The sequence below is a fragment of the Petromyzon marinus genome, chromosome 2 (assembly GCF_048934315.1).
Source record: "Petromyzon marinus isolate PM22_M1 ecotype Great Lakes invasive population chromosome 2, UKy_Petmar_22M1.pri1.0, whole genome shotgun sequence".
Classification (NCBI taxonomy): Eukaryota; Metazoa; Chordata; class Hyperoartia; order Petromyzontiformes; family Petromyzontidae; genus Petromyzon; species Petromyzon marinus.
The window spans coordinates 22736195-22762021 of record NC_133668.1 but is presented as its reverse complement, the minus strand read 5'-3'; the positions used below and the strand labels follow the sequence as shown (position 1 = coordinate 22762021).

The 25827-nt window shown below is 43.8% G+C and overlaps 1 protein-coding gene across 8 annotated transcripts in view; it reads left to right on the top strand.

The window, feature by feature from the left end:
* LOC116944905 (PTB domain-containing engulfment adapter protein 1-like) overlaps positions 1–25125 on the top strand; it is an 84435-nt gene extending 59310 nt beyond the window's left edge. For 6 of the 8 annotated variants that reach the window (XM_076071567.1, XM_076071576.1, XM_032958830.2 and 3 more), the window contains 6 exons: positions 4826–4942; positions 10418–10495; positions 10794–10934; positions 12236–12518; positions 21591–21646; positions 21763–25125. In XM_076071567.1, the coding sequence (XP_075927682.1) occupies positions 4826–4942; positions 10418–10495; positions 10794–10934; positions 12236–12518; positions 21591–21646; positions 21763–21768 (681 nt within the window). In that variant the 3' untranslated portion in view covers positions 21769–25125. The remainder of the gene's footprint in view (positions 1–4825; positions 4943–10417; positions 10496–10793; positions 10935–12235; positions 12519–21590; positions 21647–21762) is intronic. The other 2 variants (XM_076071577.1, XM_076071575.1) reach the window with 2 other exon arrangements.
* Positions 25126–25827: the final 702 nt, after the last annotated feature.

Below are 25827 nucleotides of genomic sequence, written 5' to 3'. Positions count from 1 at the left end.
AATGGGCTACAAGACCATTGCCAAGCAGCTTGGTGAGAAGGTGACAACAGTTGGTGCGATTATTCGCAAATTGAAGAAACACAAAAAAACTATCAATATCTCTCGGCCTGGGGCTCCATGCAAGATCTCACCTCGTGGAGTTGCAATGATCATGAGAACGGTGAGGAATCAGCCCAGAACTACACGGGAGGATCTTGTCAATGATCTCAAGGCAGCTGGGACCATAGTCACCAATAAAACAATTGGTAACACACTATGCCATGAAGAACTGAAATCCTGCAGAGCCCGCAAGGTCCCCCTGCTCAAGAAAGCACATATACATGCCCGTCTGAAGTTTGCCAATGAACATCTGAATGATTCAGAGGACAACTAGGTGAAAGTGTTGTGGTCAGATGAGACCATAATGGAGCTCTTTGGCATCAACTCAACTCGCCGTGTTTGGAGGAGGTGGAATGCTGCCTATGATCCCAAGAACACCATCCCCACCTTCAAACATGGAGGTGGAAACATTATGCTTTGGGAGTGTTTTTCTGCTAAGGGGACAGGACAACTTCACCGCATCTAAGGGACGATGGACGGGGCCATGTACCGTCAAATCTTGGGTGAGAACCTCCTTCCCTCAGCCAGGACATTGAAAATGGGTCGTGGATGGGTATTCTAGCATGACAATGATCCAAAACACACGGCCAAGGCAACAAAGGAGTGGCTCAAGAAGAAGCACATTAAGGTCCTGGAGTGGCCTAGCCAGTCTCCAGACCTTAATCCCATTTAAAATCTGTGGAGGGAGCTGAAGGTTCGATTTGCCAAATGTCAGCCTCGAAGCCTTAATGACTTGGAGAAGATCTGCAAAGAGGAGTGGGACAAAATCCCTCCTGAGATGTGTGCAAACCTGGTGGCCAACTACAAGAAACGTCTGACCTCTGTGATTGCCAACAAGGGTTTTTGCCACCAAGTACTAAGTCATGTTTTGCAGAGGGGTCAAATATTTATTTCCCTCATTAAAATTCAAATCAATTTATAACATTTTTGACATGCGTTTTTCTGGATTTTGTTGTTATTCTGTCTCTCACTGTTCAAATAAACCTACCATTAAAATTATAGACTGATCATTTCTTTGTCAGTGGGCAAACGTACAAAATCAGCAGGGGATCAAATACTTTTATTCCCTCACTCTATACACAGTCATGGGGATTTTTTGACCATGCTTCACCACACTTAAGGGGGCCCAGGACTGGTTCAGATATCACTCGCCACTGATGTTAGCTAAGATTTAAAATAAAAAAAACTGTCTCTTTACTTTTAATTAATTGGTTTTATTTGTATTTACCATTTCACTTTCTTACGCGACTCGTTGCGAACGGTTGCACTTTATTTTGCGCGCGGTTGTAATTTACTTTGCTCAGTCGGTGTCAGCCGCTTCGGGCATGACGGGTTTTGCTTTTCATTCCTGTTGCTCCGTGCCCCCTGTACCGTTCCCATTCTGTTGTAATATGCACTGATGCCTACTTTATAGAGGGCCATATTGGCACGTAAAATAAAGATTGATTGTTAATGCCAAGAATTAAACATAGGTTACTGGATTCGTAGGACCACAGGTGCTGCCCTTCCCTTGAAAGATGGGCTCTCACTATATCGTAAACTTTTTTTGACAAATGTTGCAATTGAGATTTTGTATTTATATGAAGGTATTTTCAATAGGTAGAATACTTTTAACAATTGTGCAGTACATGTCAGTGCAATTTTGCCAAACATGGCATAGTAAATGGAGCATTCCCCTGGTGCATTCAACATATTTTTTTTTCACATTGGCTGCGAGGTACCACATACATTGTTGTGCCGGTGTTGCACAACTGAACATGAAAATATCAGTGCACTATTCTTCTCTTTTGCCTTCTATGAGTGCAAAGGCAATGAGATATATACTCAGAGTGACACAGAAACATGGTAGCAACTGTATAAAGTGTAACAAAAATATTTCCCAAAGGGTGAAATAGCAACATCGAGATAAAACTGAACTGCCTTCACTCAGGAATCTAATAATACATGGCAAACATGAATCCTGTTTGATTTTTGGTGTTTGTTAAACATTTTTGGCATGCACTGAGCACACCTCTTTCAAATATCAACTTGTCATTAATAATACTGTGTAACAAAAAAAATTGTTCCTGCGTAGTAAGTGTTATTACCTAATTGCTTATGTCTCAAAAGTACAGAAAATGGCTATTATTCCCCACAAACTTTTCTTTTGTGACCAGGACAGTGATATTTTGAAATTTACCGATTTTCCAGAACATTCCAGATAGATTTAGTGCTTAGTAAACTTGGAGTAACTAATGGAACATTCTAGAACTTTCCAGCCTTAAGCCCACCAGTTCAGTTTAGTTCCAGCTGCCTAAGTGGATATATATCTGCATTTTTCTGAGATGGCATCAAGAGGCTGCAAGCATCCGGCAGACGCACTCTGCTATGTCTGCAGCCAATTTATCAAGACAAGAGCGAAAAAGTACTCTGTGGAAAAATCTGCTAAGATGTGTGAGGCCTACAAGGCATATATCGGCATACCTGTCGGGGATCAATACAAACCCTGGGGACCTCATTTCACCTGCGAGCAATGCAAAAAAAAACTCTGAAAGGTAAGATGTACAATTGTTGCTCAGAATTTTATGTTATACCATTTTTATAAAATCATTGTAAACGTTTTTCATTTTTAAATGTTTTACAATTTTCAATGTTATTGAAAAATATATCATATGAAAAATGTTGCGAGATTCTCTTACACATTAGTCATGGGTGAAATAAAAAATAAAAATTTAGGATGATAGAGGGGAAAAGGGAGCCATGAAGTTTGCTATCCCAACAATTTGGCGGGAACCCACTGACCACTCAAGCAATTGCTACTTCTGCATGGTGGACCCTTCCAAACGACGGACTGGCAAGAATGCACCTGCTATCACGTATCCAGACCTTCCTTCATCCATCGCCCTGGTGCCACACTGCCATGAGCTCCACTCCTCCGGAGAGAGAGCAGCCGTCTTTAGAAGAGAGCAGCAAGTCAGAGAGCGAGGAAGACGTTGTAGATCCAGATGACAATTTCAGAGGTGGAGCTGAGGAGAGAAACCCATACTACAACCAAAAAGACCCAACGACTTTATCAGAGATCTTGGTCTCACCAAGTTCAATGCCGAGCTTTTGACGTCGAGTCTCAAGCAGTCGAACTTGTTGGATGAAAGTGTGCAAGTCGCATATCAGAGGAAGCGTCACCAACCTTTTTGCAACTTCTTCAACTATCATGATGGGCTCTGCTTCTGCCACAATGCGACCAGTCTATTCGAGGCAATCGGAATAGCCTGTAACCAGAATGAGTGGCACCTCTTCATTGACAGCTCATTCACGAACCTCAAAGCCGTGCTGCTCCATAATGGTAACAAGTACCCGTCTCTTTCCCTGACTCACTCAATACACCTCAAAGAGGATTACAACAGCATCAAGACCTTGCTGGACGCCTTGAAGTATGATGAGTATGGCTGGAAGGTCATCAGAGACTTCAGAATGGTGGCATTCCTGATGGGTCTCCAAGGCGGTTTACCAAGTTTCCCTGCTATCTTTGCCTTTGGGACAGCAGGGACACCAAGGTGCACTACCACAGGCGGGACTGGCCACAGCGGACCAAGTTCTCTGTGGGGAGGAACAACGTCAAGTGGGAGCCACTGGTGGACATCAAATTGGACCTTATGAAACAATTTGTCAGAGCTTTTGATAAGGATTCGGCAGCCTTCAAGTACCTTCAAGACTTCTTCCCTAAGCTGTCTGAGGAAAAAGTCAAACCCGGTGTCTTCGTCGGACCACAGATAAAGAAGATCCTGGAGTGTAATGAATTCCCCAAGTAGCTAATAGCAAGGAGAAAGCGGCTTGTAACAGCTTTGTCGCAGTGGTTTGTGGCTTCCTAGGCAATCACAAGGTCGAAAACTATGTGGAGCTGATTGAGACTCTGGTGAAGAACTATGGCACAATGGGCTGTAGGATGTCCCTCAAAGTCCAAATCCTCGATGTTCATCTTGATAACTTCAAGAAGAACATGGGAGCGTACTTGGAGGAGCAAGGCGAGCGCTTCCACCAGGATATACTGGACTTTGAACGCCGCTACCAAGGACAGTATAACGAGAACATGATGGGAGACTACATTTGGGGGCTGATTCATGAAAGTGATTTACAGTATCATCGTAAATCTCGAAAAACTACTAAATCTTTTGTAGTCATTTTTGTATTACTTTAGTATAAATACATGTTCATTTTGATTCATTTTGGGTTTTTTCTGACTTTATGTGAACGAAAAGACACAAATTTGCCCGTTTTTTTCATTGAAAATAGGTAAATTTCAAAATATCACTGTCCTGGTCACAAAAGCAAAGTTTGTGGGGAATAATAGCCATTTTCTATGCGTTTTAGACATAAGCAATTACGAAATAACACTTACTACCCAGGAACAAAAATTGTGTTACATAGTGTAATTATTCCATGAATGGTCCCCTACGCATCCCTATGACTGCAAATACTGTACGTGCTTAATCCCTACTTCCCCTGTCATTCAAAATAAAGCTCTGAACATACGGTTGGAGCCATACGGTTGGAGTTGAAGCATTAAATGGTCACCACTTCCATCATCACCACAAACATGCTGATCGCATGCTGATCACATGTTTGTGATCGCAACCACTTGATCCACACATTGCATAATTATTAAGAATCTCATTCGTTGTTTTGAGAAGTCTTCCCGTAATGTTCAACATCATGTCGATCGATAATCTCATCTGCTGTCTTTGATCAGGCAAAGGAGATTGCGTTGACAATCGGGCAGGCGTTTGAGGTGGCGTATCGGCAGTACGTCGACTCTGGGGCCCGAGATGCAGAGTTCCGAAAGCAGATGGCGTCATTGTGCCAGCGGGTATGACATGCTCAGAACGAATACAGGCGATTACAAAAACACAGATGCACATATCTGCAGACATAAAGCCAAAGATCCCCCATATAGCCTGAACAGACTGTTGGAGCAATTGCTGTGAGTGAGAACCCTGCGCGACACGCGAGGGGCTGGGTGGCCAACACCACGATTGGCGCCTTTGTCTACCTATAAACATCGCACCAAGTACTCACTTGAGGCTCGGTCGACCTCGGCGAGGCCCATAACCAGTTCAGACAATCGTCACTGCTGTTGACCGTAAGCGGGAATCCAAATCGGATCACCAGTTTGGCAGCGAAGCACCCTAAGCGCTATACTACTCTCACATGCACGTATTGTAACATATGCTCTCACACAAAGATGTGAACGCAAGTACGTGTGCCCAGTGCCATGTACTTAACGTTTTAATGGCACATGTGCGCACACGTGGATGCATATGCACACATGTGCTTGCACACACACATGGAGACCCAAATACAGTGCATAGCTGTGGTCTCCTTTAATGGAAACCACGAGCTAGCATGCTTTGGACCATGCATAAGTTCACAATTATCCAAGTCTTTGTGCCAGGCATACATAGGCTTAGATAAATTAAACTGTTAAAACTAAAATTGATACGTTAAAGGCCAACTCAAAATGTATCATGTGCTATGTACTCTATTAAATTGTATACAGTATACAACATGTGCATATGTACTGCCCATACATGTCAGGGTTGAGGATGATAAGTTAAGGATGAGAAGTTTCACAAGTCTTGGCAATCTCATGATCGGATTCATCATCACCGTTGGCCATGATCTACACACTTCAAGATAAAGGCCTCACACAGTCGTCGCCATCACTAATGGTCTTGTGAGTCATCAAGCTCAGGGATCAGCAAACTGCTTCTCGGGAGCTACTTGCGGCTCTTTGGCTTGCAGGCAGCTGGTACAAAAAAAGTTAAATGTTAAAGGTAATTTAACGTAAAAATAACGTGTTAAATATGGCAGGGAATGGGTCACTGTGGCATGTCTTAGTGACAACAAAATGTACAACAGTCAAACTGTATTGTTAAAGAATGAATAAGGGAAGAAAACAATGATTTGACACAGTTTATTTAATCACCTATTTTTTTTAAAGTCAGAATTGGTCTGTCATCTGCTGTATACCTGCTGTGTTTTTGTATGTGTAGAAGTAGCTCTGCGTGTGATGCGGTTCGATAACTATTTTGGTCAAAGCAAAAAAATTGTATCCTCTTATTTTTAAAGGTTGCCGACCCCTGATCTAGCTTCTTCGCACGAGCTGAGCGTATCACGCCAACTCCGTGGTGGTCGTCCGCTCCGGCGTGTGCTCCACTTTGGCTTGACACGTCATCCTTAGTCTCGAGCAATGGCCATCATCCCTTCGTGCGACGTCTCCCACCCCAGGGTCATTTGTTTTCTTTCTCACAGTCATTATGATGTCTCTAATTTGCATATGTTCAAATCTATATGTCCCTCCTGTTATCTCTTCGTGTAATCCAGAACATTCACCTCTCCGTGCTTATTTGCACACTTTTCAGCTTTTTCCATCATGAGACCTCCTTTGCCAGTACCAAAATATAATAATAGGGGTTTTCCCCTTTTTTCTGGCAACAAAACTGAAACCGTTTCACGAGTAATCATGTCTGCATGAACCACGATACTTGTGGTCAAAATGCAAACAAAAAACACACTGATAATATATGCATTGTCCTTAAAACTGATTTGTCCACACCAGAGACAGCTTTCTTTTGTGCACTGTTTGAGACGAGGTTCAAAAAGAAAGCTGTCTCTGGTGTGGACCAATCACTTTCAAGGACAATGTATATACAGTGAGGTAAAAAAGTATTTGATCCCCTGCTGATTTTGTAGGTTTGCCCACTGAAAAAGAAATTATCAGTCTATAATTTTAATGCTAGGTTTATTTGAACAGTGAGAGACAGAATAATAACAACAAAATAATAATAAAAAAGCATGTTAAAAATGTTATGAATTGATTTGCATTTTAATGAGGGAAATAAGTATTTGACCCCTCTGCAAAACATGACTTAGTACTTGGTGGCAAAACCCTTGTTGGCAATCACAGAGGTCAGACGTTTCTTGTAGTTGGCCACCAGGTTTGCACACATCTCAGGAGGGATTTTGTCCCACTCCTCTTTGCAGATCTTCTCCAAGTCATTAAGGTTTCGAGGCTGACGTTTTGCAACTCGAACCTTCAGCTGCCTCCACAGATTTTCTATGGGATTAAGGTCTGGAGACTGGCTAGGCCACTCCAGGACCTTAATGTGCTTCTTCTTGAGCCACTCCTTTGTTGCCTTGGCCGTGTGTTTTGGGTCATTGTCATGCTGGAATACCCATTCACGACCCATTTTCAATGCCCTGGCTGAGGGAAGGAGGTTCTCAACCAAGATTTGACGGTACATGGCCCCGTCCATCGTCCCTTTGATGCGGTGAAGTTGTCCTGTCCCCTCAGCAGAAAAACACCCCCAAAGCATAATGTTTCCACCTCCATGTTTGAAGGTGTTCTTGGGGTCATAGGCAGCATTCCTCCTCCTCCAAACACGGCGAGTTGAGTTGATGCCAAAGAGCTCCATTTTGGTTTCATCTGACCACAACACTTCCACCCAGTTGTCCTCTGAATCATTCAGATGTTCATTGGCAAACTTCAGACGGGCATGTATATGTGCTTTCTTGAGCAGAGGGACCTTGCAGGCTCTGCAGGATTTCAGTCCTTCACGGCATAGTGTGTTACCAATTGTTTTCTTGGTGACTATGGTCCCAGCTGCCTTGAGATCATTGACAAGATCCTCCCGTGTAGTTCTGGGCTGATTCCTCACCTTTCTCATGATCATTGCAACTCCACGAGGTGAGATCTTGCATGGAGCCCCAGGCCGAGGGAGATTGACAGTTCTTTTGTGTTTCTTCCATTTGCGAATAATCGCACCAACTGTTGTCACCTTCTCACCAAGCTGCTTGGCAATGGTCTTGTAGCCCATTCAGCCTTGTGTAGGTCTACAATCTTGTCCCTGACATCCTTGGAGAGCTTTTTGGTCTTGGCCATGGTGGAGAGTTTGAAATCTGATTGATTGATTGCTTCTGTGGACAGGTGCCTTTTATACAGGTAACAAGCTGAGATTAGAAGCACTCCTTTTAAGAGTGTGCTCCTAATCTCAGCTCGTTACCTGTATAAAAGACACCTGGGAGCCAGAAATCGGTCTGATTGAGAGGGGGTCAAATACTTATTTCACTCATTAAAATGCAAATCAATTTATAACATTTTTGACATGCGTTTTTCTGGATTTTCTTGTTGTTATTCTGTCTCTCACTATTCAAATAAACCTACCATTAAAATTATACATTAATCATTTTTTTGTCAGTGGGCAAACGTACAAAATCAGCAGGGGATCAAATACTTTTTCCCTCACTGTATTATCAGAGTGTGGGTTTTTTTGCATTCTGACCACAAGTATTGTGGTTAATGCAAACATGATTCCTCGTAAAAAGGTTCCAGTTTTGTTGCCCGAAAAAAAGGGAAAACCCTATCCTTATATACTCTTTGGTTCTTTCGGTAAAGTCACGTAGGTATAAAATAAAATAAATCACGACCTTTCGGGTGCAACACAAGCGTCCGTCATCAGGTGGGAAAGCATGGTCTGCTGCTGAGGCAGACTGTTATATTTTCAGCTTTTGTTAAATATTATTTGTCAGTGTCTCTGTTTTACGATCCATATGCCATAGCAGGTAATATGCGATGTCTGAAAACGCCCTTTTTTCGGAACACTGGTGTATTGCTTTTCATGATCAAATTCAGTTTTCCAAAAGCACTCTGACCTGCTCTCACAAGCGTCTTTAATCAATATCTATATATTTGTGTAAATATTTACATTAGCCAGTCGGATTTAGTAAAATATTGTTTTGTTCTACAATTGACGACATACATGCTATCAATTCGATTTTGGGAAAAGACGAATGAATATCAAATACCATCGTGGCTATAGCCTTTGTGGACTGCAAAAAGGAAATTCACTCAGTGGATACTGATGATTACAATTCGAGGCCTACGTAAAATATATATATATTCATAAATGAAAAAACCATGCACACGAATGGAACAGCTACACTGACGTTGCATGAAGAAAGCAACAACATTTCACAAAAGGGGAGCCTGGCAAGAAGATAACCTCTCACTAAAGTTATTCACAGGGACATTTGACGAAGTTTTACAAACAACAAATTCTCGGCATGAATGCACTGACATAAATGGAGAAATTATAAAACTATTTCATACGTTAAATTTTGATTTAAAGCTTTCGTGACTGCAGTGATTCATATTCTTGGTTCTTTCGGTAAAGTCACGTTGAAGTGAAACAATAAAATAATAAAATATATATAACATTATTATGGGGGTGATTGCAACAAATGGAAATTAATTACAAAAAATACGAAATAACTTACTGAAGAAGCGTTGAAATATTATTCAAGATGAATGTGAGATAAACAATTATGCATAATAAAATTAAGATTATTTGATGGAGGGACATATCTGGAATATATATCAAAGCATGTAAACGTAGGACAGTTATTCAACGTTAGTGGTTGATATTACTCAATTGCCATCCATATATGTTGATCAAATAATTAATGTCACGACTGCTTCATAAAAATAATGAAACCCATTTCTCACCCATTTTTTTACCTGCTGCCATAGACATGCAATGATTGACATGTGTATTACTTATGAATGACGAACGATATACTTGGGAATTGGATTTGTACGGAATCAAAGGAAGCTTAATTACTAAACAGCTTATTTAATTATCTGGTTTGTATATATTTTCATAAGCCAGAGAAGGGGATAAAAAAAATGTTTCATTAAATTTATCTTGACATTGGACTAAATTGACCTATTTTAAAAAATATATATATAGATTAAAGGGCCAAAATAGATAACGTTCCATTAAAATGCTAAAATAATGCTTATTTAGTTTCTCTTTCATTGTTGTTGTTGCAGAATATCAGTCCCTCAACCAATCATTAGTCGCTTTAATGACAGATATGTTCATAGCAGCATAGATTAAGCAATAGTTCATTTAAACGAAGTGCTGCCAACATAACCCAGAAGCGTTTTATTGTGGTTACAGTGCTGATCTCAAAACGAAAACTTCAGTTTATATTCTGGTCAGGGGTAAGTTCAGCCCATCATCCCTCCAGTGTCCATGAAACGAGTACCACCATTGGAAGTCAACGGTCATTGTCCTGTCGATAGACTATCACCCCTCCATGGGTAATGTGGAATTTCCACCACTGGTTCAGGACTGCCATTGGAAATTAGTGCTATCGTCGTGCTAATTTGGACGACAGGGAGACACTTGTAATTGTTGACTGGGCCTCTAAAAAGAGCGAGTGATTCCTGGTGATTCTGCATGATTCTTAATTATCTTCAGTGTTTTTTTTATTGCAGGTGGTCAACCTGGAGACTGAGAATGGGCAGCTGAAGAAGCAGGTTCAGGAATTGAAAGACATGTTTAAGAGTACACAGGTATGCAGTTTCATTATAACAATAATTTTAGCATCTCGTTTAAAACGTGTTTTTTTTGTGTTTTATTACAAACCAGTAACCTTAATGAGACGTACCAAAATAAAAAATATATATTTAACACGTATAAATGGCTCCATTATTTCCTTGAATTAATGTTATTGCAGGCTTTCGTAAGCTATGAAACCAGCAAGATTACTGCATCGATATAATTCAGTGGTTCTTTGACATGAACGGCAATTTATAATGCTGACGAATGCAGTATTTGTTTATTTACTGCAATGATGGTGTGTGTGTGTAGGACACTAAGAGCCAAGAAGAGGTGTGTCACCTGCAGAGCGGGCTCGAGAGAAGTGTGGAAACAAAACGACCAAACTCCCTGCTGCTGCAGCCTTGCCTCACCCTGCCAAACACGGAGCTCTCGACCCTCTTCGTTCCCCCTGTAGGCGCCCTAGACAGCACTCAACGGGTGGAACACACAGAGAGAATGCACCTCGTGAACTATACAAGGCAGTGATGGGAGCTTGTAGAGGTGGAGTCAAGAACAACCATGACTATGCTCTAGGACACAGTGATTTAAGAAACCTAGAGCTACAGCTTTGACATTGCATCCCAGGCCTAATGTAGCCTTCATGTGAGCTTGAATAGAGCGACATTATAATAATAATAACTCAAATGTATGATGCACATTCCGTCCTAGGATTCCATTGTGCAATGCATTTTGAAAAAGCTGGTGTCTGTCCAGTACTTTGTTCGGTATCCCAACCAGTAAGGCGTTGCAGTGGTCGAGTCGGGATAACACAAAAGCATGGACCGGTCTCTCCAAGTCAGCAGGTGACAGGAAGCGATGCATTCTGGTAATATTTCTAAGGTGAAAAAATGACATTTTAACCACCTCAGATATATGTGCCTCAAAGTATAATTACTAGTCAAACTGAACACCATGGTTTCTGACCTCCCGTTTGGGACTGACATCGTGACCATCAATCAACAAACGTTATAGAACTGTTTGCTATTTACTATTTTTATTTTACTAGATAAAGCCCACTGAGCTATATAGCTCTTTTTCAAAAGCGACTTGGCCACAAATGATAACAAAACTATTTTTTTCACGTGGAAATGTATAGAAGAAAAATAATGTAAACGCATGTTTCTAAATGTGGAGAGGAAAAACCGGAGGACACGGAGAAAAATACACACGAGCATGGGGAGAACATGCAAACTCCAAATATGCAGGCGTCGCGGTCGAGATCAAACCCATGACCTACTGTATACCAGGCGAGGTAGTGAACATCTCGCCACCCTGACACCCTCAAAAGGTAGTGGCCACCATAGTGCTGACGATTGCTCATTTTACAAGGATATTCAAAAACAAGACATTTGTATTTTGCTTTATAACAGTATTTGATCAATAGCATGCCAGTTTGACATTTACCAGTCATTGAATTGTGTGCCATTTGTTTTGTTTTGGCTTCGATAATATTAATGATTAAATATGAATTTGTATGTTTTTGAAAATGTGTCAAATATAAATAGCTTTGTGCAAACCGCGTTTTGTGTTTAGTTCGTTGTTCTTACCCTGCACCTCCAATTAGTGTGGTTGGCTCTGTACGGTGCGAAATAATTTTAACACACACATACGTGGTTCAATTTGAACGTTATATGTATACTGACGGTCAACGGGTGCATTGCAGTCAAGCTAAGTCGTGCACTTACTTTCTGTGTCTCTGTTTCTTTATTCAGACTGGCAGTAAATCTCCAGACTCTGGAGTAACGGACATCTTTGATATGGAGCCCTTTTCACCTCTCTTCGGTGCAACAGACTTACAGCCCGAAAGTGACGAATCAGAGGCCGAAAGCCTAAGCCCTCGTTCGGTGAAAGCAGAGCACGACTCTCCAGTCAGTACAACCTCTACAGCCCCCGATGACAACACAGGCAGCCTTTCAGAGACAGCCAACGGCCCAGTGTTTATATCTCAATTCTGTTTGCCAGATCGTGGGTTCCAGTTCTCCAACCTTCACACAGGTACTGCACATGAGATTTCACACTCATCTCAGAGTTCGTGCCTTTAGTTAACCATCACGGATGAAAATGGTATAGAAATGTTGACAAAATATCAACCCTATCCCCTCCTTTCAAATTCTCAACATTGATATTTGTAAAGTCACGTTGAACAAAAAAAATGTTGTTCTATGTAACTTTACCGAAAGACCCAAAGAATATGAATTCCAGCATGTCACGAAAGCTTTAAGTCAACATTGACATTTGTTTGAAATTTGTTTCATATTTACTGTACCGTCCCTCCACCCCCTCCCCATTAAAAAGGTCATACCAATTATTTAAATATATTTACAACTTATTATTTCGGGTGTGATAGTAATATTAATTAGAATTGTCTAATGGATACTTTCGCACTCAGTTTTGTTTTCAAGCCCATTATTTTTTATAGTGTTGCTTTATTTAAATTAAGTGCACGTAATTATTATTATCGTGTGCCTGTACACTCAGTTCATTTTAGTTGCCGTTTGTTTTTGTTTCTTGACCTGCATTTTCTACTGTGATTTTCCCTACCTTGTGTTTTACCCCACGTATCACTTGTAAAATAAACATTGATCTCATTGGGTTCTCATTTTGTTATAAATAAAGGTGACTGATTGATTCCATGGTCTTGACCCTAGCAGGAACACATCACTTTTACATGTAAAGCCTTTCCCATAACCCACTAATAGGTGGGGGATCTAGGGGGGTTATGTGATCATACTTCACCACGCTTGACAATGCAAGTTGGTAAAGCGTAGAGAGCATAGACGTGGGATCATAGAAGCACAGTAATGCAATTCATTTTTCTGCATTGTTCTCTGCTGCGCACCGCATTGCACAGCCCCACAGCCACCAAATAATGTGTCTGTGCGTGTCGTCACAGATTCAAGCATTACCTCTAAATCTTGCTTAGATTCCTCAGAGTTACTTTTACATTACACGCTTACATTTAACGAAATTAATATAAAAAAAATTGGGAAATTTTAATGAAGGGTCCGTGCAAGGATGCTCTTAACATTTTTGAGAACGTCTGTGGCCAAAGGAGAACTCATCCCCGCTCACCTCCGATCAGCACGGTTGGCTACGTACAGTGCGAAAGAAGTTCAATGTACATCAATTGTCGCAGTGAAGAGCCGTACAATGATCTGAGCCTCTTCTTCGGGAATTGTTTAGCCACTGCTGTATGAAAGCCTGTGGGACACCATCACCAACCCTCATTCGTCTGCTTCACCGCAATCCATCACACTTCTGAATCTGCCTCATTGCTCCACCTCTGCAGCGGTCCTCCTTGTGGGCCCATTCACATTTATTGGCTACCGCTCCATCACCAGTCTGATGCGTCACCCATCATCCCTTCGAGCAATGTGTCTGTTACATCTGTAGTGACTGTAAATGTCACTGTGTGTGACGGGCTTATGAAGCCACGGCGGATAATATGTTGTCATTATGTGCAACCTGGTTACTGGGCGCAGTACCAGCCCTAGCGGGGATTGGGTGAGCGCTGGTGAGCACGGAGGCACCATGTACAGTGTGCGGTGCGGGCTCCCGGTGAGGGAGCCAGAGGGAGTGTCAGCCAGCCAGAGTTACGTTGGTGCATGATACGCTGGTTGACCTGACGACACGTGACCGGATGATATTTGAGAGGGGCCACCGGTGGACGGGGGCCGCTGGGCGGTCACGTGGTATAAAGAAGCTCTCGGGAGCCTTCGGGAAAGAGCTCGAAAGATTTAGAAGGTGGGCGGGGGGAGCGGCGGAGCCAGCCCCAGCCCAGGCCGATATAATGGGGGCCCCATGAGGGGCTCGGTGTTCTTCAGGTTTTTGGTGAAGAAGATCCACGTCAGGTTGAAGAAGACTCTAGCCACGTGGTCCGGGACCCAGATCGTGGTCCGGATCGGGATAGCAAACCGTGTCTAGTTCTGCCGTAGCGTGGCTAGATGGGCGTTCAACACCCAAGTGTAGGTTACGTTATGTTGTGTGTTGAGTTCGTGTAATAAATAGTGTTGCTCCCAAGACAATGTCTGCGACTCAGTTGGCTTCACTACAACTGGTGTTGGAAGTGGCCAACTTGCTAAGCTGTAGCTAGCGGTAGACAAGTCATGTCTACACGTCGCATAGTTCGTGTACGGGCGTCGGATGACGAAGACGATGAGGAGCTGATTCCGCTGAGGAAGGAGCAGAGGCACTGCCAGCAGAGCAGAGCGCAGTCAGGGTGCACGGCGCCGTGCCTTCGTTGGAGGCGCTCGGCAGGGACGCGCACGTCCGTCTCGCTGACCTCCTCCAAGTGGCGTCCTCGATCCTCGTCGAGATGTGGTCCCTGCCCTCGACGGTGAAGGAGGGAGCGGCGGATTTGTCCGGATGGGGCAACTCGGCCGTCATTTCACAAAAGGCGGGAACGCCATCGCCGCTGCCGACACTCGCGGGCGCCATTTTGCCACCATCGACTGACGTCCAGTCGCTCCGCCGTTGACTGCCCTTCATTAAAGAATTTGTTGCCGCCAGCGACGACTGGGTGGCGTTTAAGCGGCAATTTCTAACAAATGCCGACTTGGCGGGATGGTCGGAGGCAGACGCGCTGGAAGCGCTGCCCGCTACCCTCGACGATAACGCCTTGGCGGCGTTCCTCACCATTCTGCCGTCTGAGAGGTCCACCCTTATGCAGGCGTTTGACCAGATGGCCATCTGTTTTCGAGCCTCCGCTGAACACCCACCAGAAGTTCGCCATAAGACGAAAAGGGGATGGTAAGTCGGCTCTCGCCTACCGAAGTGCGCTCTTGGCGCTGGCGAAGGCCGCGTTCCCAAAATTGGACGACGGCTTTGATGTCTTGGTCCTCGAGAAGATGTTGGGACTCGCCAAAGACCTCCATACCGTGCTCCCCGCCAAGGACGGTGAGGTGTCTTCACTCAAGATCGCCAGGTGCATACAAGCGCAGCAGACCCTGCAATGTGACAGGGTATTGGTGGTGTACTCTGTGTCATGGGTGGAGCCCGGGGCCCACGTGAACGAGGAGCCTGCTCCTGCGTGCTCGCTGCACCAGCGGAGCGGCAATCTTCGGGGTGACGGCGATCGGCGGCGGGACGACCGGCAGTGGGCGAGGTCTGCATCATCCCAGTCCAGCAGTGGACGGGTCACCTGCTACAACTGTGGCCTACCGGGGCATGTCCAATCAGGCTGCCGGGTTCCTCGACGGCGGCCCCCAGGATGTCCGCCTTCCTACGACTCTCTGTTCCCGAAGGCGAGTTGCGGCGCACCCCACACTTGGCCCTGGGGTTCACATCACCCATCAGGGGGGTCTGATTTGTGTCGGGGTCGTGTGCGGTTTTGGGGGGAGTCAGTGCGTGTTCGCGACGAGCGGCCGCTCCGACCGGATCGGTGGTCAGAGCTGGCACATCGAGTGGTTGCGGTGGCCGTTGGGTCATCGGCTGTGCTTGAGTTCATTGAGGGGGTTGCATTTCACATGCTAGCTGACACCGGTGCATCTTCAACCATTATTTCCGACCTCATTCACAATATTTTGCTCCCCCGGTGTTGGGTTTTGCAGCCGGTGGATGCTCCGTGTTTGACCGCCAACGGTGGATCGTTGAGGATAATCGGTCGGATAACTGTTGAGTTGCGCATTGCCAATGTCACATTGTCGGGCCATGTTTTGGTTTCTATGGCCCTGGCTGTTCCGTGCTTACTGGGGACTGATTTACTCGGCAAAATGGCTTTCAAGATTTGTATTGACAAGGGCTGTTTGGAATTGCCGTTTGGACGGCGTATGTCATTTCTCCCATCTCCGATCCGTATGTGTTCTGCTAACGCCACGGTGCAAGTGATTGCATACTGAACGGTGCGGATTCCGCCCGGTGCACAAATATTGGTGCACCTTTGATTGCGTAAACCGCTTGATGCGCGCGCTGTGGGGAATGGTATTGTGTTGGGTCCCTCAAATAAGCTTAGTCGGGGGATGTCACTTGTAGCGGCTCAGACGCTGGTGTCCCGAGACCAGGCACCATTAATACAAGTCCTCAATGCTGGGTCGGACACGCTGTGTTGAAGCAATGATCAGCTAAGGCGGGTTCTCATGATATTATTATCTTTTCCGAGACCAAGGTGCTCTGCAAGCCGTCTGGATACCACCAAAGGTTTCTCCATAAGGCCATCCAGATTTACAAACATAGACATAACTTCAACCGAGAAGATGGATTCAAATTGAGCACTCATTGGAAGGATGTTATTTACCAAGTTGAACCATAAGCTGCCTTACAGTTTATATTCATATCCACATCACCAGTATTTTACTCCCAGCCTTGCACATCACTAGTAAATTTGAGGTGCAGCTTTCCAATCGTGTAGTAGTGTCCGATTCCACTCTCCCCCGCTTCCCCCCATACCCACCCTGCCCTCGTTTCCCCCCCCCCCCCCAACCTCCTCAGCTATATAAACCCGTGTCAGAGCAATCTCTTTGACATATCTCAGCAACGGTCTTCGCTGTGTTTGTCCCCACCTGATGACGGACGCTTTTATTGCGCCCGAAACGTTGTGATTTAATTTAGTTGTTTTCATTTTTTTTAACCTACGTGACTTTACCGAAAAAACCAAATAGTATGAATCCTTGCAGTCACGAAAGCTTCGAATCTAGAAAGAATCCTTACCGCCTGAGCCCGGCCAAAAAGGAACACGTTTGGGCGGCAGTTGATGAGATGTTGGCCGCAGATATCATCTCGCCATCCACCAGTCCATGAGGTGCTCCTATCGTACTTGTTAAGAAGCACGATGTCAGTTTGCGGTTTTGTGTTGATTTCTGCAAGTGTAACAAGGTTTCTGTTGCGGATGCATACCCCTTGCCACGTATGGACGATTCGTTGGACGCTTTGGTGAGCGCGCGGTTTTTTTCCACCCTTGACCTTCTGTCAGGCTTTTGACAGCTGCCGCTTGACAAGGTTTCAAGGCCCAAGACGGCTTATCGAACACCACAAGGGTTGTTCGAGTTTAACCAGCTTCCGATGGGACTCCACTCCACGCCGGCCACCTTCCAGCATTTGATGGAGTTGGATTTAGCGGGCCTCCAGTGGGATTCGTGCCTAATATATTTATATGACGTCATTGTTTTCAGTCGCACGTTCGATGAGCATTTGGATTGCCTGCGGGCTGTTTTCGTTAAGATGCGTGCGGCCGACCTGAAGTTCAAGCACCAAAAATGCCACCTACTCCAAAAATCGGTTCGATACTTGGGCCATATAGTCAGCAAATCGGGAATCGCGACAAACCTGGAGAAAACTGCTTGCATTCGGATATGGCCGACCCCCACCTCGGCCAGCGAGGTGTGCAGTTTTATCGGCTTTGCCTCTTACTATTGCCGATTTGTCACGGAGTTCGCATCTATTGCAAAACCTCTCCACGCATTGACAGCTAAGGGCCAAAAACTTCATTGGGGGGAGGAGGAAGCTGCGTTCCGCTCTATTCGTGATGGGCTGGTTAACGCCCCTCCCCTGCGTTATCCCGACTTTTCGTTGCCATTCGTGTTGAACACGGACGCCAGTAATACCGGCATTGGTGCGGTGTTATCCCAAGTTGTAAATGGCGTGGAGCACGTGGTCGTCTATGGCAGCAGGGTGCTGTCTCCGGCCGAGCAGCGGTACTGCTTAACGCGCAAGGAACTATTGGCCGTTGTGGTTTTTGTGCAACAATATCGGCCGTACTTGTACGGGAGACATTTCGAGGTGCGCTCCAGTACGCGCTGCGTGTGGATCAGCCCGCTGGTCAATTGTCACACTGGCTCGAAATCCTGAGGGATTTTTTATTCAACGTTACGTTATGTAAGGGTTCTTGCCATACAAACGCCGATGCCCTATCGCGATTGCCAGCGGGCGGGTAGTGTGCATGTTTTTCGGGTTCTGGTCGTTGTCTACCGGCCGGCTCGACCTCCCCCTCCCCTCTCGTTGCATCCGCCGCGGACACGATGGGAGGGACGGGCGATGTCCCTGCCGCACGGGATGCGATTTTGGTGTTGGACTACGAGGTGTGGGGACTCCGGCAGGCGGAGGATGCGTCCCTCCTTAAGTTGCCATGGCGTTTCAGGGAGACGCCGATGGCATGGCTCCTTAAGGTGTTGCCTCGTTTGTCCTGCGGGGCGGGCTAGTCATGTATTGGATGGAGGATTGCGCTGTTATGCTATTGTTGTCCCTACCGCCCTGCGTGGTGAGGTTGTTTGGGCTGTGCATAAACTGTTGTTGCATCTCAGAGTGCAGAAGACACTGGCAGCTCTTAAATTAGATTTTTATTGGCCGGCCATGGCCTCCGACGTCGAGGATCTGCTTAAGGGCTGCGTGCAATGTGCCCGGGGGAAGCCGCCAGCGAGATCCTGTTGCCCTCCGCTACAATTCATCCAGGTGTTGCGTGTAAATGAAATTGTTGCCCTCGATATTCTCAGGCCGTTTCCTGCTTCCGCGCATGGAAATAGGTACTTGCTCTTGGGTGTTGAATATTTATCACGCTGGCCTATGGCCTGGCCGCTCCCGAATCAATTGGCTGTGACTATTACTGAGGCGTTCCTCAATTACTATGTTCTGGATAAGGGTGCCCCCGAGTGCCTCTTGACGGATCAAGGTAAAACAAATTCGTCCAAGCTGCTGCGTCAGGTTTGCGATTTGCTGGGGACGAAAAAGGTACGCACGTCGCCGTAGCACCCACAAACGGATGGCATGGTCGAGCACCTACACCGGACTCTGACCTCCATGTTGAGTCACTTGGTCAGCGCGTCACAGGTCGATTGGGATTTGCATATTCCTGCGGTTCTCGACGCTTATAGGATGACCCCTCACGCGTCCACCGGCTACTCTCCCTTCTTTTTGATGTATGGGAGGGAGTATGATCCTCTCATCGATGTGCAATTACAAGCCGAACCTGCCCCGAAGGTGTCCAAAATTTCTGATTCGGTTCGGTTCACGCTTGCCAAACTTTCCGAGGCGCGGAAAGATTCCATTGTTAACTCCCGGGCCTGACAGTTGGCCAGCGAGCGGCTCAAAGGTGCCCGTGTTTCCTTGTGCGATTGGTCGCCGGGGAACAGGGCCTGGTTGCATTGTCCGCAGGTGCCGGTGGGCACATCTCCCAAATTGCTGCAACCATGGAAAGGGCCGGTTGATGTGGTTTGGGTCGTGCGGCCGCAAAGTGTCCAGATTCGGTTTGGTAAGCGGAGCTGGTTTGTACACCCCTCTCGTCTTAAGCCGTTTATCGCGCCATGTGAGTTTGTTTCATCTCCATATCGCAGGGGCCGAGTGTCGGGTGTGCCCGACGAGCTGGGGCGTGCATCTGCTGACGCGGGTCCTCAGGAGAGTGTCTCTGTTCCGCCCCCCAGACACCGCGCGATTGATGCCTCGCACGCGGCTACTCGTGTCAGCCTCGCGTGCTCCGGATGTGAAGGACCCGACGGCCCGGCCTACTGCTCTTCGTGAGGAGCCGGCTTCGTTGGGTCGATTTCTTGTTCGCCCTGGGCCTTCCAGCGAGGACAAGCCCAATCCGCCTGGCAGACTCGCTCAAAGACTCGATTCGCGTGATCCCCGCGCATTGCACACTCCCACACCGTCATGGGTTGTCGCGCTCGCATGAGTCATGGCGAGTATTTGGCTGATCCTGCTCGCCATCGAGCTCACGGGCGTTGTTACACGTTGTGGGTGGGAGATGTTGATTGTGGGGATCTTGTACGACGCGATTGTTGGGTTGTTTCTTTTTTTCTCTCGCTGTTGTGATTTTTTTTTCTATCGGTGTATACTGTATATTGTAAAGTTGGGTTTGGGTAATTTATTGCACTGTTCTGTTATTGTTGGAGCACACTTGTTTGTTGTTCTGTATATTTGTACGTCGGTTGCTTACTTGCGGGGGAGTTGGCAGCCGGGACGACTGGAAGCCGTGTCTAGTTCTGCCGTAGCGTGGTTGATGGGAGTTCAACACCCAAGTTTATGTTACGTTATGTTGTGTGTTGAGTTGGTGAAATAAATAGTGTTGCTCCCAACAGAACGTCTGCGACTCAGTTGGACTCACTACACATGTTTAGTAATTCATAAATTGAATCTTAAGCTGTTGTCATTTACATTAAGTAGGTGTTAATTACGTGCAAATGTTATTTAAAGGTAGTAATTATGTAATTATTTAACTAGTTTCAGCATTCCAGACATCCCCCATAACCGCAAAGGGTGTTCTCCCCGCTCTGTCTGACTTCAAGAGGTTTAATTTAATTTAATCATTTTTTACCCCAATCCACGTTCAACAACTTGTATAGTTGTACATATTCTGCTGTTTTACGGTTGTCATTCAAACGTTGTTTTTTGTTGTCTATAAATGTATCTTCAGCTGCATTAACATATGTTAAACCCTGATGGGATGCCCCTTTCTGTGATTCCTTGTGGAACATGGTACGGTACTTAGGAATTCAAAAAAATAACCCTCAGGTCTCTATTATAATGTTAAGTGTCTGTCAAAATCTCAATATACATTTGCTCATTATATCCTTGGACCAAATTGGCCAATTTTTGTAGCCTTCCAGCTGAACAAAATCGCAATAATTTTCACCCTGGTGAGCTTTACAGGAAAAGAATGCTTTAATTCATGAATCATTACTGGAGAGTAAAATGATTGCTCACACAGAGGCTGTTGAGAGAGTTCTTGAAAGTGCTTTATTCATGTGGCGACTGAAAGAAAGTTGACTTGTTACAATAATAAACTTGCTTCAGTTGTTACCATCACAATGCTCCTTGCATTGATTGCAATCGTGCCAAAGAAAGTAATTTATAAGCTTTGGAAATACAAGTATTTTCATTCTTAGCTTTTTTTTAAATACATCTTTCAACTGTGTAGAATATACGTAGTTTTCGAGATCACACGATGCATTATAAATGATAACACGCAAATAATGTACTAAGGCAGCCTCATTTGAAAGTATATGATATTAGTGCTGAGCTTCCGTGATGTTCGTGAATGGAGATTTGGAGGTTTATAATCCTATGTTCTTATTGTACAACTCATTGCATAAGGTTCCAAGTTCTACGACTGTAATTGGAACTGGTCTGTGTGGTGAACAGGATCAAAGTGGATGAGCATGGATTCCCAATGCCTCACCCTTCTGAGACATCACTGGGTATGTTGATAAGCCATACATCAAGCTTTCACAACAACAACAATGCATAGATAAGAAGTTACAAAATGATACGCAAGTGTTCATTGACCGATTTCTGTAATCTTTTCTCTCTCTAGGGATGAATGACAAAAGTAACCACAGGAAATGTTCACCTGCCCTTCTCAGCAGTTCGGGTTATTCCTTCAGTCTTTGGCCACATGAGCTCAGTCACACAAAGTTGTCCTGGTTACAGTCACACTAGAATTGCTACGTGCATGACTTCTGCCCTGAAATAAAAAAAAATCATCACACTTTGCACTAATTCCATCTTTCCTGAAAATGTACAGCTCCTCATTGCATTTTAAATGTATAAAGTCATTGCTCATTTAAGTTTAGTGATGTACAACAAAATCTGTAAAGTACCCTTGCCCATTAATATTGCTGATATCTCACCTTAAAATCAACCCCAAAAGGTTTACCCGAAAGGATGAGTTTAGCACTTGATAATTTCTAACCCAAGGGCCAAATTAAAGCCAGATGTAATCCTGACATATTATAGTAAGTATACCAGCATATACTTTGGTTGTGTACGAAGACACAAACTATAATTTTATGGATATCTCATCCGAGGTTGAACATCTGTTCAGAAATTCTGAGATGGACCAAGAAGGCAATTGGACAGATGACGGAAGACGCAGATTCACAGCGCGAGACTGGCGGAGGACAGAGATAAGTGGAGGGAGGCGCTGGACGCCACCAACCCTCAGGGAAGAGGATGGCACTGGATGACGAGCCTGGAGCACTCGCATGGGGAAACTTGGGCAAAACAGGTGGAAGATGATCAAGAAAGGTCAGGGAATCCACAGAGAATGTAAGGTTTTGGTCATGGTAGGTTCAGTGAGAAAAATTAATCTGATCAATGGTAGCACTTTGCTTGGTGGATTGTTAAGTGTGCACTTAAATGTCGAGGCTAAAAGTGGTCTGTTCGTTATTTTGAGTATGAAAGTGCTCAGGTGGCTGGAGGCCAGTCTTCGAAAGTAATAATAAATCAACAATTGAGATAATTGACTTGCGGATTGACAGGGAAGTGTGAAGTTCAACAGCCTTCAATGGAATCGACTTTGGGAAATGGGCCAGCGTGCCAGGTTTGAAAATGCAATGCATACTAACTCTTAAACGTGTTGTCACTTTCTGCTTGAAGAAAAGGGCGTGTGAAAACGCCCAGCCATCTACGTGGGCTTAATATTTGTAAGGTTGAGAGTTGATTTGTTCATGTTTTTGTTCATGTTTTTTTTTGTTGCGGTTACACCCGAGTTAAGAGCCGCATGGCTCACAGGGCTATACCTAATAAATGAAACTGAAAACTGAGAAACAGACGAATGAGTTTAATACAATGTAACAAGTCAATATTTATATTCTTGGTTCTTTCGGTAAAGTCACTTTGAAGGGAAACAATAAAATAATAAAATCTATAAAACAATATCTAAAACAATTGTTTAATATATATATTTTATTATTTTATTGTTTCCCTTCAACGTGACTTTACCGAATAAACCAAGAATATGAATTACTGCAGTCACGAAAGCTTTAAATCAAAATTTAAGTCAATATTTGTTGAGAGAAACATCCAGGCATTTCAGAAAACCTTTCGTCTGGACATAAGGAGACACTGTGTATTATTCATTCAAGTATCACACTATCTCGAGAGTCTCCAAAACGTGTTCTGTTAGAGTACTTATGTTACAAAGCATTTTTACTTTTCGTGCAGATCCTCTTCGACCTCATGTGACCAAGTGTCTATGGCCTCTTTGTTTATTATTGCCAATGAGTTTGTATCTAAAAGCGACAACACAGTTATTATTCATGTGACTGGTCACTGAGGAATCACGGGAAAAAACACACATTCCATGCAAATATTCAACCGTTTTTATCAGCATAGTCTTGACTTAAAGCGTTTGTGACCGCAGGAATACATATTCTATGGGTCTTTCGGTAAAGCCACGTAGATATAACTTTTTTTTAAATATCACGACGTTTCAATCGCAACACAAGCAATCGTCTTCAGGTGAGAGCAATCGTCTCTCACCACGATCGAAACGTCGTGATGTTTTTATTATTTTTCTATCTACGTGGCTTTACCGAAAGACCCATAGAATATTTATCAGCATAGCTTTTTAAAAAATTCCGGTTTGTGTGTCGTCAAGGAGTGCACTGGAAAGTGTTCATGAAGAGCTTACATTTTCTTCTCTGTTAGAGGTGTCTACTTTAGCCTACAAAATACACACGAGGATGGGTGAGCAACATTGCAGTTTGAAATCAAACCTGGCACAGTTAGAATTTAAATATTACAGTTGGCACGATAAGAATATGAAGATGTGCTGAATTACTAAGAAGTATGTTGAGAAGGAAGATGGAATATGTGGAACAATCTATAAAGGTGAGCTGGCAATATGAAGCATACAAATCTCAGAAGATAAAGAAATTAGAAAATTTGCTGGGAGGATATGAGCAGTTGGACGGGACTCTTCATTCGAGACGATGAAGATCGTAAAACAATGGAAAGCATCTGTCATGGAAATTGACCCTCAGCTCTGAGGATGACACTTTATATATCTTAATTAACACCGTTGTGCTAGCACATCCTGTCCCAGTAGACTTCCTGAAGGAAGCCAAATGTATAGATCCCCAATGGAATACTGATCCACAGCAAAGCTATTGTATTTTATGTCAATCCTATCATACTTAGTACTTAGTTTAACATTATACAATGTGTTAAGAGGTGTTTATTAAATAGCCGTTGTGTGGGCATTTCTACATCAATTTGTTGTCTGTTTAACTTCAGTGTTAAGATGGTTTTGTTAAGCGTTATATCAGCTTCTAATTAGTTTCTGTGTGTTGCAGATATAAAGTAATCCTTGTGATTTACATGATAGTGGAAAATGCTCACTTTAAATTTGTATGTCAGCATATATCAAGTTGTATTAATGTTCAATATGGTATATGGCATAGTGGTGGTTCACACTTTAACATATGGTCATTTGTTTACATGCTATAGTAAGATTTCAGTGCTGATGTTTATTTGCCTCTTACCCCTCTGTGTTTGCTGTGTAACAGCTTCACACTGCACCTTTGTACAGGTGTTTTTACTTAATTTTACCATCCCACTGAATATTGGAAAGAACGGTTAGTTGGTGCAGGTGAAATAAGTCTGATTATGTTAAAAATGAAAAAAATATTGTTACCATAAATGTTGTGTTAGCTAATTAACTTTTAAAACACGAGGACAATTTCTTAATTTTTATTTTTTTTGAAATACAATGCAGAGTAAATCAAATCCAGATAATGAACACAGACCCCCTTTGTTTTAGTGGGCTTTCATTATCTGCATTGATAGCAATGAGTCATGCTTTTAATGTGGCCAGGTACTGATATCATGTCCCTGCCTTTCAAAAATAGTCTATATATTGTAATGTATGTGTCAAAATAAATCTATTGTGGATATTTCAGAAAAAATATTTGTCATGTGATTACATTTTCAAAATATGTGTTTTGTTTTATCAATGTATTATTCGTAGTAATTGCTTTAAACTATAATTTAAAAGTACCAAGTAAAGTTCTTTCTGGGTAAGTGCAGAAATGTGATGCCATGCTACTGTAACTTTCTGACTCACCCTTACTGGACATCTTTGAAAAAAAAGAGCTTCATAGCTCATCGGATTGCTCCAGAATTAATAAAGTTTCCGATTCTGGTTCATTACCACTTTACTCTTACAGGCTGTCCAGGTAGTGACCCTTAGCTTTTACAAATGCCATAAACTACATTTCAGTGCAATTATTAAAATAATTGTTGATAGCAATAAATAATGAGGAAGTAAAATATGTTTCAATTGCCATTGGGCCTCAACCCTGAAACCTAAATACTGGCGCATCAATTTTACATTGATTTCAATTAGTTTGTGCTACCCAACCACCACCTATACGTTTGCGTACATTCTACTACTATCTACCGTAAACAGTAGACTATCACGATCAAGTAGTTTAGAAAGATGAAATTGCAAAATTATAGAGTTGGTGGAGCCTGATACTGCAGTGGCATATTGTTCACAGACCTGGGCAGCCTGCAACCATTCTGGCAAATGCTTTAAAAGCTGCGTTTGGCTTGGCTTTCGTGCCGCCCACATCCGGTCTTTGATGAGCACAGT